The sequence below is a fragment of the Equus quagga genome, chromosome 15 (assembly GCF_021613505.1).
Source record: "Equus quagga isolate Etosha38 chromosome 15, UCLA_HA_Equagga_1.0, whole genome shotgun sequence".
In the NCBI taxonomy this organism is placed as follows: Eukaryota; Metazoa; Chordata; class Mammalia; order Perissodactyla; family Equidae; genus Equus; species Equus quagga.
Genome location: NC_060281.1, coordinates 25557759 through 25576814, shown reverse-complemented (window position 1 = coordinate 25576814; position 19056 = coordinate 25557759). Strand labels below are relative to the sequence as shown.

The 19056-nt window shown below is 41.5% G+C and overlaps 1 protein-coding gene across 1 annotated transcript in view; it reads left to right on the top strand.

Annotated features, from left to right (window-relative positions):
• Positions 1–19056, top strand: part of DNAH8 (dynein axonemal heavy chain 8) — a 272886-nt gene that overhangs the window by 229237 nt on the left and 24593 nt on the right. Inside the window, exons 86-87 of the mRNA XM_046640515.1 lie at positions 1409–1510; positions 9732–9892. Coding sequence (XP_046496471.1) covers positions 1409–1510; positions 9732–9892 — 263 coding nt within the window. The remainder of the gene's footprint in view (positions 1–1408; positions 1511–9731; positions 9893–19056) is intronic.

The window sequence follows — 19056 nt, the reverse complement described above, 5'->3', positions numbered from 1 at the left end:
CTCCCAGCCCCTGTGAAAGTTCCTTTTCACCTTGTCACATCTTATCAGACTTTCAAGCTTTTGCTTATACATAGCAATAATCTCTAATAGTGGTCACTGATCATTATTTAGCACTTGACAGTTTTCAAAGTGCTCAAGTATGCAGGATCTCATTTTTATTTTCATAACTCCGTGAGGTAGACACAGAAGGCATTACTATTATCCCCATTTTATGGATGAGGTAAGAGACAAGAGAGAACAAGGGACTTCCTCAAGGTCACACAGCAAGAACACAAACCCAGTTGTCCTTTCACACGTGTCATAAAGGGTTGGAAATCTATTTTTTCTGTGAGCTTGAGCAAGTTTAGTAGGCTCTCGAGCCTGTTTCCTCATCTATAAAGTGGCCATGGTTTCTGTGAGAAACAATGAGTGAGCATTTGTGAAAGCACGGTATATGGCACCCAATAACAGCCCAGTATACACCAGTTTCCTGCTGCTTCTCCCTTGCTTCCTTCTCATAGTAGATCTTGAAGATAATTATAGACACTGCGGCATCAGTATGGTGAGGGTGAACCATGACGAATTTTTCTCTGAGCAGGTGGGAAATCTAGCATCAAACCATCAATTTTCCTTGAAATTACAAAGGGGTATTAAATTGAATATGACATTTTGATGAGAAATTATATCATATGAGTTCATATTCTGTAATTATTTATCATTTTGGTATATACAAATAACGGTAACTTTGAAATAGTTGCTTTGAAAGTCAACGAAGCTGAAAAATAAAATTTTAACTGAAAGCAAGTAAAAATCAAGCATCCTTACTTCTTCTACCCCAAATATATTGAAAAGTTTTTTTTAAAATAAAGAAACTATTAATATCTGAAATGTAGTGCTAGTATAAGATTGCTGTGGAAATTAATAAATACTTTGATGTAGTTACAGCTCACAGATTGAGACAGCAAAGGATTACCTTGTAGAAAAATCTTATGAATGAATAATTTTCTAGTTGTTCTCATACCTATTCAGAAAATACATTACTAAGAAAGTATTTTAAAGCACTGATTACTTGATTTTTCTTATTTCTTCACTAAACATGACTTTTTTCTTCTCTAACGGCTTGGCATTACTATAATGAGTATTATAGGTAATTACATCCACAGAGTGAAAAATAGCTGTTCTGTCCCTCTTTTAAGTAATCAGTGAGCAATGTATCCACCAATGTTTAGTATTGTAGATTTTTCTTTGGTGAGCAAACAATAGCAGTTCCAATCATGTGATAGCAAAGGAGTTATTAATGTAAGATAATGAGTGATTTTAAATGCTAGTGCTTCCTTTTCCAGACCTTTGCTCTAAGGAAAGCTCTGAAATGTTTAGAATTATTCATTTGGATTGACAATGAATAACTCTGTTTTTATTTTTACTAAAGGGTGTATCATGGAGTACGGTCCGGTACATGATAGGAGAAGTACAATATGGTGGCAGAGTGACAGATGACTTTGATAAACGTCTACTTAATTGCTTTGCTAGAGTAAGTCAATTTAGGAAAAAAAGCTTGGGGACACATTTCATTGCATTTTCCTTTTAAATAAGAGTATTTTTTGTTTGTAATAGGTAAACCAAACTTAAAGGGAAAAAAGCTATACAGTAGAGTTGCTGAAAAGAATCAGTCAACCAAACCAAACCAAAACCAAAACCCAAACCGAACTAACTAGCCATCTACTTGTGGTCCAGAGCAGAGCAGTGGTCAACTCTCAATGGTCTATGAATCTTCTCCTATGTAGATGGGCTCCTCATACCCAGGGTCTCTCCCCACCTCCCCTCCTCTGTGAAAACACTGGACATAATTTCTCTGCCTCCTCCTCTGATTGCAAGTCTCATGGCAATTTCAAGCCCCAAAATTAGTGATTGGAGAATTAACCATAATTTGAGTTTTCTCATCTCGTCCATTAGGACAGATAATCAAAAATTGATGAGGTGTTAATTTTTTTCCCCTCTGTGCTTAGTAAAATCCATGTATATCACTTTGGTAAACATTTTCTAGAGAAAATTATTCCTTAGCAATTATGGCTCTCACATCAAGGACGAATAGTGTAACTGCATCGACTCAAATTCTTCCTAAAATTTTTACATGTTAAAGAAGCAATAAACATTACCTAAGTGGGAGAAAATCAGATATGTGAGCATTTTATGGTTATATGAATTCTTTACATTAGGATCTATATTGGTAATTCTCTGTCTCAATGATTTTTTTTCCCCCTTAACAAAATTAAAACCTCAATAACAAAGCATAAGCTTTGGAGGTATTTTGGTAGACCGGAGGTTGACCAGAAAACTGATTTTTCTTTCAACCCTGACTTATTTTTGCAAGTTTTTCTTGAAGCCATATGTGGAGAAAGGTGGATGATGATAAGTATGGGTAAGGATGAGTGGAGGCAGGAGCCCAGCTGCTGGGGGTTAAACCGGTACAGGCCTCCCGGAAAGCAATTGGACAAAATTAGTAAAATTAAGTAGCCTGGGTAGATACATCCCAGAACATTTCTAGAAAAAGTCCACAAATGGATATGCATAAAAAATGTTCGTGGCAACATTTTATGTGGAGCTGAAGGTTATCATCGTAGGAAACAGACTCTGAGATGGAGATCTGTTTGCAGCTCCCCACTACCCCTAGACATGACCTTGGCTGAGGCGGCTTCTTTCTGCCAGGGCAATTCCTGGGGAGGAACAATGCTGTGAGCCCTCAGTAGCCAATACTCCAGACAGCTGGGGGAACGAGTGCCTGGGTCCTGAAGAAGTGCCTGGTGGTGCATCACAGCATCCACTACAAATCCCTAAGAATCCTATGAGAATAGATGAGAAATAGTGGATGAGCACAGCGGAATACTGTTGCTCACCTTTCTAGGGTGCAATCTGGAGGCACTTAGTCTTCTAGATTTTCCAGAGAAATTCTCAGGCAGGTCCGTGTACATGTGCAAAGATATTATTTATAGCATTATTTGTGGTAGTAGGAAGTTGAAGGCAACCTAGGAGCCTGTCACAGGGGAACAGATGAGTTAAATGTTCGTGTCGACTCGTATCGTGGAATACAAGGCGGCACTTGGAAGAAACAATCCACACGACATCATGCATACATGTTAAAAACTTAGCGTTGGCAACTAGAAGAACCCACAACAACAACAAAAATGCACAACTATGTACCAGGGGGCTTTGGGAGAAAAAAGGAAAAATAAAATCTTTAAAAAAAACAAAAACAAAAAACTTAGTGTTGAGAGTTTAAAAAAATAAAGTGAGATCTATGAAGTAACGCATGTGTATTTCACAAGGACATACAGCAACTACATTTAAATGGATGCCCTCAGAGGGAAGGCGACTGGGAGTGGACACCAGGGCTGAATGGGGAAAAACTAAAATAAAAGAGGCTTAGACTCGTGAGAATAATAAAATAAAGGAACGTGATAAACTCACCTCCGTATCTGAGGTTCAGAGGAGAAAAATAGATGTGTTAGTAAGGATACTTTGTGTTAGAATAATTCCCAAAGTACCTAAAATTGGAGTTTCAGCACTGGAGACGTGAGAAGTGGTTGGATTCTAGGTATATTGTACAGATACGACCAGCATTATGCTGATGGTGAGAGAAGGAGTCGGGGGTCAAGGATCACCCCTAGTTTTGACCTAAGCAACTGGACAGAGAATGGGGCTATTTACCGAGAAGGGGAAGGGCTGCAGAAGAAATGAGTTTTATTGGCTGGGGGTGGAAATCAGTTCTGTTTTGATCATATAACTTTTGAGATGCCTACTAGACACTCCTGTGGAGTTGTCTAAGACTGTAAGTTCCATGAGGGCGGAGACTTTGCCTGATGACAAAACTGCCAAATTCTCAGCATCTGGAACAGAACCTAGCACATAGCAGGTGTTCAATAAATATTTGTTGAATGAGAGAATGAACAAAGATAAACAAGGCAGTTGGATGTACAGTTCTGGAGTTCAGTAGAGAGCTCAGGGCTAGAGAAAGATTTGGAATTTGTCAGCATGTAGATGGCATTTAAAGTCAAAACATTAGATGAGACCATCATTTAAGGACAAATTGTAGAGAAAGAAAAGGAAAAAAAAAAAAAGCTAAGGACAAGGTCCTGAGTATGTTAACGTACCAAGAAAAAAGAAATCGTCAACTGGGAAAGATCAAGGAAGAAGAGGAAAGGGAATGGACCTTTACTTGGTATTTGCCTGACAAATTTTTAAAAAATTTAACCTACGTTTTAAAAATATGAAATATAGCACAGGACAGAAAAATATATAAAACATAAACGTATAACTTAATAAGTTTCTTCAAACAGACAAAGAACAGTTCCAGCACCCCTGAAGACTCATGCCTGCCCCTTCTCCATCACAACTTCTCATTCCCTCAGCGTTACCATAGTTCTGACTTCTAGAAACAATTTCTTTCTCACTATATCTTTTACCAGCTAAGTATGTACTTCTTAATAATGTAGTTTAATTTTGCCTGTCTTTGAACTTTATATAAATGGGATCATAGAGTATGTTTTCTTTTGTGTCTGGTTTCTTTTTCTCAACATACTTTGAGATTCATCCACATCATATCATGTAGCAATAGTTTACTCATTTTCATTACTGTATAGTATTCCATTGTATTGTATTGGTGGAAATTAGGATCATTTTCATTTGGAGCTATTATAAATAATGCTGTTGAGAACATTCTTGTGCAGATTTCTTGGTGCATATGGATATGTTTTTCTATTAGGAATGGAATTGCCAGGTTATAGAGTTTGCGTATTTTCTGTTTTAATCAATTATGTCAATCTGGTTTCCAAAGTGATTGTTCTAGTTTATAAATCCAGCAAAAGAATGAGATGTCCCATTTCACCACATCCTCACCAACACTGAGCATTATGAGTCTTTTTAATGTTAGCCAGTGTAGTGTGCATATAATGGTATCTACTTTGGTTTTAATTTTTATTTCTCTGAATACTAGTGGAGTTGAGCACCCTCACTTGTTTATTGGCTATTTTTATTTTCATTTTTGTGACTTGCTTGTACATCCTTGTCTCTGTTTCTCTTGAGTAGTCTGTGCTTTTAAAAAATTGATTTAGGGACTGGCCCGGTGGCACAGCAGTTAAGTTCACACGTTCCGCTTCTCATCAGACCGCTGTTCGCCAGTTCGGATGCCAGGTGCAGACATGGCACCGCTTGGCAAAAGCCATGCTGTGGTAGGCGTTCCATGTATAAAGTAGAGGAAGATGGGCATGGATGTTAGCTCAGGGCCAGTCTTCCTCAGGAAAAAGAGGAGGATTGACAGTAGTTAGCTCAGGGCTAATCTTCCTAAAAAAAAAATATAAATAAATAAAAATAAAAAAATAAAATAAAAAACTGATTTATAGGCACTTTTTGCATATTCTAGACACAAGTTCTTTGTTGATTATGTGGTTGCAGATGTCTTTTCCCACTCTGAAGCTTGCCTTTTCATTCTCCTGTTAGTCTTTTAATGATTATAAATCTTAATTTTAATATAGCAGGCCTATATTTTTCTATTCCTTTTATCTTAACTTTTCTGTGTCGTTATGTTTTAGATTTATCTCTTAAAAATAACAAATAGCCAGACTTTTTAATTTTCAATCTGAGAGTCTTTGTATTTTAACAGGCAAATTAATATTCTTACTATTGTTGTGATCACTGCTATGTTTTGACTTATTTCTTCCATCTAATTTTGTGGTTTTCTTTAACTATGCTTTTTTCCCCCCCTTTTTGTCTTTTCTGCTCTTTTAAAAATATGGTTTTATTTCTCTCTTTGAAATAAAATTTGAAAATTGTATAGTCCATTTCTATCCTTCACATTTTCTATCATGATGACTTGAGATCTAACCATAGTGTGTAGGCTCTAACTCCGAGCCCTTCTGACCTGCATCTTCCGTGCTACTGTTGTGGAACACTTTGTTTCCGCCTCCTTTTTCCCCCACCTCTGTTACTCATTATGATGATTCTTAGCCACCCGTGCTGGTTTAGATTCACCAGTCTGTGTGCCGGTTGTTTTGCACACCATCCTTATAGTGCTCTCCTCTCCTCCTGGTAGAAGGAGGCAGCCCCTTCCTTATGATGGGAAGGACATGGGTATGGGTTCAGGGACTGGGAGGTTTCATGGGGGAAGATAACGTTGCTTTCTTCTGACTGTCTATGTTCAGAGTGAAATAAGAAGCATCGTCGGCTGAGGGGATGCAGGTCTTCAGCTGAGGGCAGGGGAGAGCGAGTTTGGGACATTGGAAGAGAGAGGAAAAGCTGTGAACAGTTGCCTTGGAGAGTGGGAGAGGGAATACGGGGTCCTAATACACGTGTTCTGCCTCCCCCACTGCATTACAAGCCCACTGAAGTAAGAAAGAAGTCTTCTAGGTCTCTGTATGCCTTCTCTCTAGCACCTGGGATACGCTCAATGTGTGTTTGTTGATGATGATCAACACAATTTAATCTCAGCAGATTCAGAGCTTTATGTGCTCAGGGTTACTGTTATCTAAGACAGAGTAGATTAGATTGGATTTTTACTGACCTCCAGAGCACAACCGGAAAATTAGGTATACTTTTTTACAGCACTTTATATCAGTCTTTAAAAAAAAAATGCTTTGACTCTTTTTCTAAAAAGTAAAATTCAGGAAAAGTCCTGATTAACCAACTCTCTTAGTTGGTTTATCTGTTTTATTGAAACCGCCTTACCCAAAGGCAGCAGGAACGCTGCAGTTTGCTGGCAAAGGGAAGGGGGTTTCTAGGAGACCTCTTTGCTCTCCATGTCAGAACCAGAGCTCTCTTGAGCACAGTTGAAAGCTACTTGTGGTTAATGGTCACCTCAAGGTGGACGGCTGAGTCAGGGCAAAGGGCAGGAGAGGAAGAAGAGTCCATAGCTCAGACTGCTCCCCCTTCAAAATCTCAGGCTGGGTAATTCCTCCCTCTTTCCTAACACGTCTTTCCTCCTCTCCTGCTTCTTCTCTGTAGCATTCACGGCAACAGAAGACTAGTCAGCAGATCCCAACTTGCTTCTCAGAAGACTAGCATTCTCCATCTTCTGGGCCTGAGCCTGGCCTGGGGAAAGCCCCTGGGACAGTAGTCTCTGTCATGCGGACCTTCTGGTCTAGAAGCCCAGAGCTCCTTATCCACACAGATCATTGGCTGCTCCTGAGTAACGGCAGGTCCCTCCCCGCCTGGGTTGTGTTTCTCCTTTATTTCACTGATTCTGGCTTCTTTGAACCCTGTTCTCAGCAATTACTGCCCTAAATGAAAAGTTCATCCTACAGTTTTTCCATTCTTTTCCCCTGGGCAGCTTTCCCAGACTTGTTCTCCATCTCTCTCTCTCAGGACTTTCCTTAGAATTGCTCCACCTTTAGTGGCTCCAACTCTCTGATCAATGGGCCGCCCCAAACCCTTATGGCCCCTGAATCTGCCCTGTATCCTCCACTCTTTCCAACCTCCCGTCTCGCCGGTTCCTTCCCCTCACTCATTCCTCTGTCCAGCTTGGACGTGCCCCAGATCACCTCTCAATAACCAGAGAGGTGAGTTTGGGTCTCGAGCTCTAAGGACGCAAGGTTATCACGTGAACCTCACGGCAGAAACGTCTTGAAGAAGGCTGCGGGCAAGCACCGTGGAGTCCACATCCTGCCTTCGTGTCGTCTTATCTCAGTCTCAGGCTCAGTCTCACCTTCGAATCAGCTGCCACATTACCCCGACCATGGTATCCAGAGTCACCAGAGTGAGAATCAGTTCGCCTGTGTATCAGTGCATTCAAAGTGGATCCTCAGTCCCTGTGACCTACAATTTGGGGCTTATCTTTGAACCTCTGTTTTCTGTGTTCTCAGGGTCTTATGCTGTGTCTCCCCTAAAACTAACAACTGTAGAATTTTATTTATTGTCCTTGGAAGATGACTGCTTATCTTTGTAAGGTACCTTCTTATCTCTGTAAGGTGCCATCTCCCAAAGTAATTTCATGTAGACTTCATAGTCTGTATTTTGACTATATGACAAAATGTCTTCCAAATTTTGTGAAACTCAGCTATTTGTGTTTTTGAATCCAGCTATTTGTGTGCACATAAATAAGGTAATAGAAAAACAAGAAGGAACTTCATTTTACTTTCATAGATACATGTCACCTGTCAGTAGGAAACTCAGTGTGGTCATTTGTTGTCTGTGTGCTGAAGACCCCACGGCCTTCACCTCCCTAGTCATCCACATCACTAAAAACCCGATCTTTCTAAATAATGCCCATGATCACAGCACTGTTCTCTTTAACTTTCAACTGCTCCCCATTTTCTTAAATTAAGCGCCAATCCTCACCCTGACATCCATAGTCATCCATAATATGACCTCACTTCACCCTTCCTGTCCTATCTCGTACCACTACATTATATTGGAGAGTGGGAGAGGGAATATGGGATCATTTCCACAACCTGCCTCACATTTTGCATCAGTTATTCTATGCTTTTGCTTGTGTGGTCTCCCCAATCACAAGTTCCCCTGTCAAAATCCTATCCTTCCAGGTTTATCTCCAAAATCACCCCCTAGATAAAGCCTTACCTGTCATCTGTCTGGCTAGTCTTTCTTCCTGCTTTAAGCTTCCTTAGTATTTTGCCACTTTTTGTTTCCTCCGGCTCTTACCTTAGTGCACTTCATATTGTAGTTATTATATAATTGGCTTATCCCGCTACTGGTCACAAGCTCCTGGAAAGAAAGGACTGTGTGTGTCTCATCTTTGCATTCTGTTCCCATTCTAAGCTTAGTGCCTTGTACACAGAAATTGAATAGGTTAAAACTGAGCTGAATAAAGCAAAAGAGAGAACTGGTGCACAGAGTAATTCAGAGCAATCACTGGACCCACAAAGAGCTGGAAGAAGTATAGGGAGGGAAGATACTAGAGAAAGGATGGTCAATTGAAGTAAGGCACAGTCCCCACCTTTGCTCACATCGAGTCCTCCCGGTGATTCAGACATCCTGCCCGCATTTCGACTCCTCCTGTCTTCCCACTATTTCCCCCCTTCCTGGGAGAGCCGCTCTGTTAGAGGCTGAAGTCATTGCCTCAAATCTGGCTCAGAGGCATTCAGCATTATTTTTTTTCCCCTCTTTGGAATAAGTCTATTCACACCAAGTATATATTTGTTCTCTTGCTGTTACATTACAGATAATCAATTCATAAGGAATGAGAAAAGGCTGTCCTTAAGGTGAACAATAAGACAGTTGGACAATAAGACATTTTCTTCTTGTGGCCAGGGACATAACTTAATTAACAGAGGGAGCTCTCTGGCTCAGGAGGGGAGGGGAGGCGTTTGCAAGTTTTCCTGGCCTTGTGTGGTGCTCAGCGCTGCTGTGAGCCACACTGAGCACAAGCATAGCCCCCGGGCGTGAGCCCGTTTGTGGGAGAAGGGAGGCAATGAAAAGGCCCAGATATTCTCTCGCATGTGTGTTTATTGCCTCATCTACTCTGCAGCGTGTTCCCACTCCTCTTCAAAAGTGGGCTTTCTCTCTCCTCTTCACTCTTAGAAAGTATTTTCTTTGGTGTTAAGCAGAGGCCCAGGCTTCGTTGTTTTTGTCTTGTGGCCTCTGTCTATACTTCATATAAGTGCTGATTATTCTATCAGTGGGTTTGTTAAGGTGCTTTCAAAACCCAATATAAAAAACTATTAAAGTGGAAATAGGGTGGCCTTTCCTCCTTTATAGTGGCAGTTTTCATTTAGGTGTTCATCAATTTTATTTTCTCTCCCCTATAGGTCTGGTTCAGTGAGAAGATGTTTGAACCGTCGTTCTGTTTTTATACCGGATATAAAATCCCCTTGTGCAAAACTCTAGACCAGTATTTTGAATACATCCAGTCATTGCCATCTCTGGATAATCCTGAAGTCTTTGGGCTTCACCCTAACGCTGATATCACGTGAGTTCTTGGCATTTTTTAATTTGAAGGGGTCGTTTGTAACTCAGCCAGGCAAAGACTAGACATTTTATTTTCTCTCTTAATCTCTCTCCTCTCCCTTCTTTTTATTTTACTGTGAAAAATAGTGTCACTTCCTGTCTCCCAGTTACAATTTTGTCATCTCTTGGCCTGCTCTCCCCTCACTGAATCCTGATGCTCCAGAGTTTATGGCAATGTTAGAACTCTAATTTATGCATTGACTGTTTTCTCCTCTGTCGTGTCATAAAACCAGTTGGTGTTACTAGTATTGGTGCTCTCCATTGATAGGACTGTAGTGTCCTAGCTCCTTGCCTCTTACCTCAAAACACCCATGAAAAATAATGGTCATAAACAGAATCTAAAAGGGCCAGGAGGGTAGAGAAAGCAGGATGAAGAATTGTATTTCTGCTCGATCCTCTCTGTGGTGGTCCCTCTCGCCTGATGTGCTCACCTGCATCCTTCTGTCCCTAACTGCCCACAGTAGGCACAAGGCAAAGAGCACAGGAGCACAGGACACAGATGCAGAGCCCAGGAGGAAAGGCTGGAGGTGTCAGGTCACTGTGAGGTCCCTGCCCCAGCAACTGAGGCAGGAGGCGATGAGTGAAGAGATAAGAAATGCACCCATGTCCCAAGCCCCTTCTTGGACCCATCCTTTGGATGAGGTCTCACCCCTCATCTCTCTGGAGATCCCTACCTGAGAAGAAGACCAACCAGCCCCACAGAGAAGGCTCCAGGAAGCCCCGGCTGAGATTCTCCTCTGGGTGGTCATTGCCTTTGACCCATCGATGAAAGACCACAAAGTTTACGTCCAGGAGAGTGGTTTCAGGAAACGGAGGAAACCAAGACTCCTCTGGCAGATTCTAAGCTTTAATGACTAAGAAACCGTGGGGTGTGCCTCTCTCGTAGTTTCTCACCTGCTGCTGTGGTTTTAACAACTCTGCGATGGGGCACGGGTGCTTCTCTCCTCCTGCCCTGGCTGGGCTTCTCTGGAGTCCCAGTTTGCTCCCGTTGCTTGGTCCCTGAACACATACTTCACCCCTGGCACAAGGCTTGGCCTCCTGGCCTCTGTGTCAGCTGTGTTGATTCTAACTTCTCTGTACCCTGTAATCTCTCCCATGCCGCTTTCCATCTTCATAGACCCATGAATAGCTAACGCTCCTTTCAGACCCCATGACAGAACTGTGATGGCTCTTTGGTGGCGGCTCTAGCTGTTATTTGAAGAGGCTGTCATAAATTAGCTGGAGACAGGGAAAAAGTAACGAAATAAAAAAGATTCCTTAGAGATCTGTTTGAGAATCAACTTAAACATTATCTGAAAGAGAAGCGCACAGAGAAATAGTTTTACTTTAGCTGAGACTTTAAAAACATCAATCTGACCACGTTATTCCTCTGTTCAGAACCTTCTTAAGGCTCCTATCTCCCTCCAAGTCAAAGTCAAAGGCTGACAGTGACCTTCAGATGACCTATAGGCCCAATAATACCATGTGCCCCCCCATCTTGTCCTGGTCTCCTTCTGCCCTCGCCCTCACTCTCGGCCCCTCCGCTCCAGCTCCCGCCAGCTTCCTGTTCTTCAAACCGGCCAGATGGCTCCCACCACAGGATACTTGCGCTTCCTGGAAAGTCCTTCCCCCCAGATAGCATTGCGGATCACCTTTTCACCTTTTCCGGTCTTTGCTTAAACGTCACCTTTTCAGGGACGCCTTCCCTGGCTGCCTTACTTAAAAATTGTAGGCTTCTCCCCAACCCTCATCCCAGACTCTTTCCTCCTTGCTTTCTTTTTTCTATAAATTGCACACCAACTGATATACCCTCTGTTTGTTCATTCATTTGCTATTGTCTATCTACTGTCATTAAACATGAGTCTGAAACTTTTCACTGCGTTACCCCCGTGCTAAACTGTACCTGGTGCTCAGAGAATATCTCTTGAATCAGTCGGTGATACTAAATTCTTCTAGGTTGTGAAGAAGGTAAATCAATGGAGATAATCTATAGAAAGATCTCATGAGTTCATGTGAGTGGGAAGAAAAATGGCCAATAGGTCTTAACGCACTTACAAATTTGCAGTTGAAGCGGTTCACATGTGAGGGCTCTGGACTTTGATTCCATCCTTGGCGAGGACCCAAGGAGTCATGATGGCTGATTCCTAGAGAACCTGATCCTATAGGGCACTACAGAATCCTCCCAAGGAGCATGAAAACGAGGCTGAAACCATCTCACCCTGGCTTACAGGGCCGGCGTTCCTGTGCCTAGGCAGTTCTGCTCACCAGCTCTCAAGAAAGACAGACCAGAGCTGGAAAAAGTCCTGAAAGAGCAACTAAAATGTCATCAGGATGGGGGCAATGATAGAAATGAATTCTTTATTTTTCCCCCTTGACTTTTTATTTTGAACTATTCACGAACCCTCAGAAAAGCTGCAAGTACAGTGAACACCATGTACCCTTCACCTAGGTTCACCAGTCGCTAACATTTTGTTCCATTTGCTTTTCCTCTTTCTATATTTATATCTCTGTATGTTTATATATCTCTGGATAACCAAATCTATTTCTGTGTGTGTGTGCGCGTGCACGCGTGCCCTCATAGGCCCTCTCAGTGGTCAGAGCTAGGAAATATGTATTTTTTAAAACATCATGAGCTAATACTAATAACTCCAGTTCCAGTTGCACACTTCGGGGTTCTTCGTTGCCTTCCTTCGTTCCATATTGATATCTCTTTTCTCTCACAGTGAGAACACTGGTTCCCAGAAACTTCAACATATCTGCTCTTTTTCTCTGAATGACTTCATCAATCACTCTACCAACAACAAGTGTGCTGGATGGAGATCAAGGTTTCTTGGCAGTTCTTTCTGTCCCGAGAATATATCCCACTGAGGACGTGCAAAGCGCTGTGTTCAGAAGTCACTCAGATTGTCTTTTCTGTGTGGTTATGCTATCAGTTGACATATAGGGACATTTATTTCTATTTAAGTTACATTTTAAGGTTTTTCCATCTTTGTTGATTGTTTTAAATATGGGAAACATGAGCGTGGTTTAAAAGTCATTACTAGTTAATAAGATGCTCTTTGTCTCACACTCTGATTTTCTTAGTCTCCATCCCATTTCCCCTTCCTTGATGGGCAATCAAATGCTTTCGTTTCTGGTTTATCTTCTCTGAGTTTCTTTTTGCTCAAACATACATGCATACCTACAAACATACATACATATATGATATATATTCTTATTACCATTTCTTTCTTTTACAAAGTTGCCATAATATGTATTTTATTTTGTGTCTTGCCTTTTTCACTTAACAATGTATCCTATAAATCACCACATATCCATCCATAGATATCTTCCCCGATTATTTTTTCCAGCTGCATGCTACTCCATTGTTTGTATGCATCATGGTTTATTCATCCATTCTCTTTTGGATGGGTATTTAGGTTGTTTCCAATATTTTGCTATCCTAAATAATTCCTCAATTAAGAATCTTATGCTTATGGTTTCTCATACTGTTGGAGATGTATTTTCAGGGTAAATTGCTATGGGCAGCATTGATAAATCAAGGATTAGTGAATATTACCAAATTCCTCATACAGGGCTGTGCTATTTTGCACTCTCACCAGCAATATTAGTGCCTCTTTTTCCACAGTCTCATCAACGAAGTGTTGATGAAGCTTTTGAATTTCCACCAATATGACAGGTGAGAAATGGCATCTCAACATAGTTTTAGTTTACTTTCTCTAATTTTGAGTGAAATTGGGCACATTTTTATACATTGAAGGGCTATTTGGACTAATAAGCCATCTTGGAGACCCTGTCCTGTGTGTGATGAAGGCTGAGATTAGGGACAATGACGGGATGGAGAGGGTATGGCCAGGCTTTTTTGTCTTTTGGCCTGTCTCTTTTCACGACCCAGGCATATGAGCCTTTCGCTGGCAAGCATGCTACAGATGCTGTAAGCTATCTTTTCCCAAAATAGAGTGTCAGGATCTTGCAATCTCTCCTCACACCATGTGACGTCCGGTAAAAAACCCTAGATATCTGCCTCAAAGGGAGGATTATTTCTGCTAGAGACAACTGCTGGCCTGTAAGACCTGTGGCACTCCTCCTCTGATCTCTCTTTATTCTGAACTTTCCCCTTGGTCTGTCCTAGGGTCTTCCCCATCCACCTCTGTTCTTCTCTTCCCAGAGACCTTGGCTCGTTTCTGGTTCCTGCTCAGGCATAGGCTCTGTTCTGCCACTCTGCATTTGGTAATTTTCTCAGTCTCTGGGGGAGCTTTGTCTCAGGTTTGATTCTTCTTCCCTCCGGGCTCTGAAGTATCTTGTCACTAGAATCCTAGCCTCACTCTTCCCGCAACTGAGCTCGCCTTCTTGGAGGGCTGTGCACCAACCCCTCGCTGTTCCCCCATCAGCCACCAGGAGGCAGGAAGCAATTACGGATGAAGCTTCCCGGCTAAAACCTACCCCTGGTCTTCTTGTCCCAAATACACCCTTCTCACTCCAGTGAGATGTAACTCTCAAAGTTCTGTGTGAAATGAAAGAAGTAGTCACAGGTTCCCCTGTCATTTCTGGCCTGGGAGCTGGGATGACGGAGGAGTTGGGAACAGGAGTGTGTTTGAGGAGGAGTTGGAGTCCAGTTGGGGCGTGTTGAATTGGGAAAGACAGTGGGAGGTATCTGAGTCGGGTGAGAAACGTGGACTAGCGCCCAGGTGAGAGGCTTGAGTGCATTTATGCAAAGATAACAGTTGAAGCCATGGGAGGGGGCAGACTCTCTAAGATACACTGGCGAAATCTGCGAGAAGGTCCCCCACTGGAGGAATCCTTATTAATTTATCTGACTGTCCATCCTGTTCGACAGCACTCTTGCTTCCAGATAGGCTCACGGGCTGTGTTTGGGCCATCGCGGAGACCTCCATGTCCCTGCTTATTAGATTCTGTGCTCTGAAGTTAGCATCCACGCACTTGAGAGAAGAGGGAGATTTGGGAAAAGGGACCATGAGTCTTTCTCCTCGGTCCTTGCTTGAGAATGCAGAATCCCTGACCTGGAGCGGGGAAATCCAGCTGAATAAATGCTTTAAAATAAGTATAATCTCTCCCAAGAGCTTAGATGCCTTGGTGACAGGAACCATAAAAATGCATAGTTTATTCATATTTTATTATCTAGATTTATAAGGTACCAAAGACTCTGTAAATTCAACCATCGCGATGTCAAAAACAGTTATTTATTTTCACTCTTTTTCTCATTAGCAGTTATGCATATTTTTCTACCTTCTGAAATTTATCAAATGTCTTATTACAACTTTTATGTTCATTTCTATGCAGGATAAATGTAATTATATTCCTTTTAGTATTAGCTGACACTTTTGAGTTTTGGATTTTTTAGCAAGAATTTATGCTCACTGGTATTTCATGTGCAAAGATGTATATAAATCTAGGCTGATTCGGAAATGATAGTGCACTAAATATCTCAGATGGTTAGTTGTTTATTTTATAGACAGTTTTCAGTTTTTCAGTTGTTTTGCATTTTTATTGTCCCTGACTCTGACTCTACCACCGACAGAGAGGACCTAGATGACTCCCCGAACCGCTAAGCTACGAGACCAGTATGAGCTTCTTCCCCCATTTACTCCAAGGAGAAATTCCCTTATAGAAGTAACTCGGAACCAAAGCTCATGGAGCATTATAGTTCTCGATCTTCGTCTCAGAGAATTTGTGGGGACTGTTTTCCCGAAAGCCCTTGGGCTTTTGAGGCATATAGAGATATTTGCAATTCTCCATTATAGCTAGCTCTTGAGGCTTCTGCCTTTCCTATCTTTGCAAATATAAAATCTCACTGTGGAAAAAGCCATGTAAGTTGTACAGCCCTGGCATTCTGTGCCTGATAAAATGTGTGGCGGGGAGATGCTCTGGAGAGCTAGTCCGGCTCATATGCAAAATGGGTCAGCTTTGCAGGGCTGCTTCCCCACATCCATGTCTTGAAGACTGTTTTCAGATCACCTTGTAAAAAATAAAACCACCCACCATGAAAGTGATTTCTTAGATGAGATCCAGCAGCAGCGGCAGCATCTCCATTGCAGCCCTCTAGAGCACTGGTGAAAGTGGCTGGCGTGGCCAAGAGCAGGATGGTCATGCCTGCAGTGGTGTGTGCTGTTAGCACCCAGCCACTGGTGCAGAGTGGTTTCCAAAGAGGATTCAAGCTGGATGTGAGCCGAGAGCTCCTGAGAATCCCAGATATGTGTTCTTTTCCCTTTTTTATTTGTAGCTAAAACAGGTAGGAAGAATAAACCTGGATTTTCTTAGTATGAATGGAAATTTACTGTGGTTTTCTTCGTTTTAAAGATTTTATTTTTTTTCCTTTTTCTCCCCAAAGCCCCCCAGTACATAGTTGTATGTTCTTCGTTGTGGGTCCTTGTAATTGTGGCATGTAGGACGCTGCCTCAGCGTGGTTTGATGAGCAGTGCCATGTCTGCACCCAGGATTCGAACCAATGAAACACTGGGCCGCCTGCAGCAGAGCACGCGAACTTAACCAGTCGGCCACGGGGTCGGCCCCTCTTCTCTTTAAACTTTAAAGATCTGTGTTTAAATGTCAGAATGAAAGTAGTTTTCCTTCGCTCTCAAACTATATCTTTCTGATTCTCCTGTGTTTTGAGGAGCATGTAAATTTATATATAGATTTCCCTTTGTAGAAAATTTCTAGGACATAGACAAATAGTAATGATAATATACTATACTTTTACCATAAGAAAGAACAAATAATTAAATTTTTATGCCCTTTAAATATTGGAGAATTGTTCTCCTTTATATTTGAGGTTTAGTAAAATCCAAGCCATTTGGCCTCAATTCAATAAACAAATATTTATTGAGAACATACTGTCTAGCCAGCTTGGGGATACAAAGAGTAGTAAGATGCCGTCCTTGCCCTTGGAGCTCATCGGCTATTAGGGACAATAGATGAATGACAAATAGTTATGCAGTACAATACAGAAAACTCTAAAATCAGGAGGTGTATATACATTGCTATGAGAACAAAGGCAAAGGAGTAATAAATTCCAACTCGGCGATCCAAGGAAGCTTGTGAGACAGGTCACATCTGAGTTGTGCCTTAAAGGATGTGCAGGAGTTCTCAGGTTGGAGAAGAGGTGGAGAAGAAGTGACTGCAGCACCGGGGGGCAAGAAGGAGAGGGTTCAAGTAAAGAGGAAGATGATGAGCAGTAAGGATGCATACATATATCAAATCTTCAAGTTGTATACCTTAAATACATACAATTAACAAACTAAAAATAGAACGCTGTAGCTCAGTGGAAAAAAAGACATAGGTTAGGGCACATACATGAAGGAACAATCCAAGGAGGGGCATGAAGATGCAAAAGTGTGTGGTATGTTCAGGGGAACCAAGTCCAAGGTGCCTAGAGCGTGGTGGGGGAGGGGCATGAAGAGCCAGGTTACCTAACGGTAAGGCTGATGACAAAGGCAGAGACTGACTTTTTTTTTGGAGATTTGGGCATCATATGAAAGAGTTTGGGACAGTTTTGAAGGCAGTGTGGATGAAGATGCTGGACATTTCTTGATGGATGCTAGAAATGATTTGGAACTAGGACTTGGAAATCAAGAAGGGTGGGGAGCGGCATCATGAGGAGGCTGTCTCTGAAGTTTCTGGGTTGGGCAGCTGGGCGAAGACATTGATTTGTTGGAGGACATGGGACAAGGAACGGTTCAGGTGAGGGATAAAGGAGAAGTCAAACAATGAGTTAGATTTGCGATTTGTTTGATTTAAGAATCAGAGAGCCCCATGAATCAGTGGAAATGTGCGTACATGGAGTTCGTGGTAAAGTCAGAGGTTTAGTGTTACCCAGACTTGCCTTGTATTTCACAGCTCTTCGTAAGATGTCAGTGACAGTGACATCTACATCTTCTCTAACATGGCGGTTCATCCACATAATCTATCTTTACTGCATCTAATGCTAGAATGAGATAATCGAGTAATATGAATCACATGGAAATTTAAATTTCTGAAAAGTGTTATATAATAATGTGGATCTTTGACTCCTAATAACTTCATTTTGTTGTCCCATCAGCTATTTTCACAGGATTTTTCTCCCTAGAGTTACTTGTATTTTCCTTATACTTTATATGACTTTTTAAAACTGGGAGCGTGCCATACTTCAAAATTCCGGAATGGCTTGCAAGTGCCTTTTGTGTCATTTTACTGGGATGTTTTGCTCTCTATTCGTATGTCCAATTGTGTGTGTGTTTGATATGTTCATCTTTCAACTTTTTAAATAAGTGTCTTTTGGAATATTCTAAAACCCCAACATCTGAATAGAGGTTACTTACAAAAAAATAATAAAAAATAAACTTAAAATCATATATAAATTTGTACAAAATCAATTTCATTTATTAAAAATCAGCTTTTACCTTTTTGGCCTTTATTGTGAAATTCACATGTTTAAAGGTAATGTGGACTTAATACCCCAACCCTGGTTGAGTTACAAACACTTACCAGGTCGCCCAGGACCCTCAGAGTCACTGTGTCTGACTGAAGGTCCAGCATGTAGAGCACAGTGGCAGGTGCGTTTACCCCAGCTGTGACTTGTGGAAAGGATGCACTTGTTTGGACACACGGGTTTGGGTCCAGGTGTGGTATTCTACCTGCGAATCAAACACAAATGCTGAAGACAGAAGCCTCTCCTCTGTTCCTCAGCTGGTTTCCTAAATGAATTAAAGGCCAGCTTTCACACAAAATGCAGCTTTTTCATAAGCAAAGAAGCCTGGCTAACTTTTGCAGTAGCTCCTTAGGATTGTGCCAGTTAGTGGGGCAATTTGCACAAAAGAATGTTTAATTCACACCTAGAGATGAAGACGGAGAAAGGTGTGATTCTCTCGTTCCATATGCTGTGAGAAAAGGCAGAAAGGGGTCTTTCTGGTGGGGCCTAAAGATTACTAGGGATTCGTAAGACGTGTTTCAGTGAACCTAAAACATTTGTCATTGATTCATCTCTGTTGAGTTCTTGACACTTGTTATGGCCTTTGCCTCTGGGAGCTTATTTTTTCTCTGTTTTTCAAAATGAAAATGGGTATAATACTCTTTATTATAAAAATCGTACTTTCTCATTGAGAAAAATAAACAATACATGAAATAGAAAGCATAAAGTAATAATTACAGGAA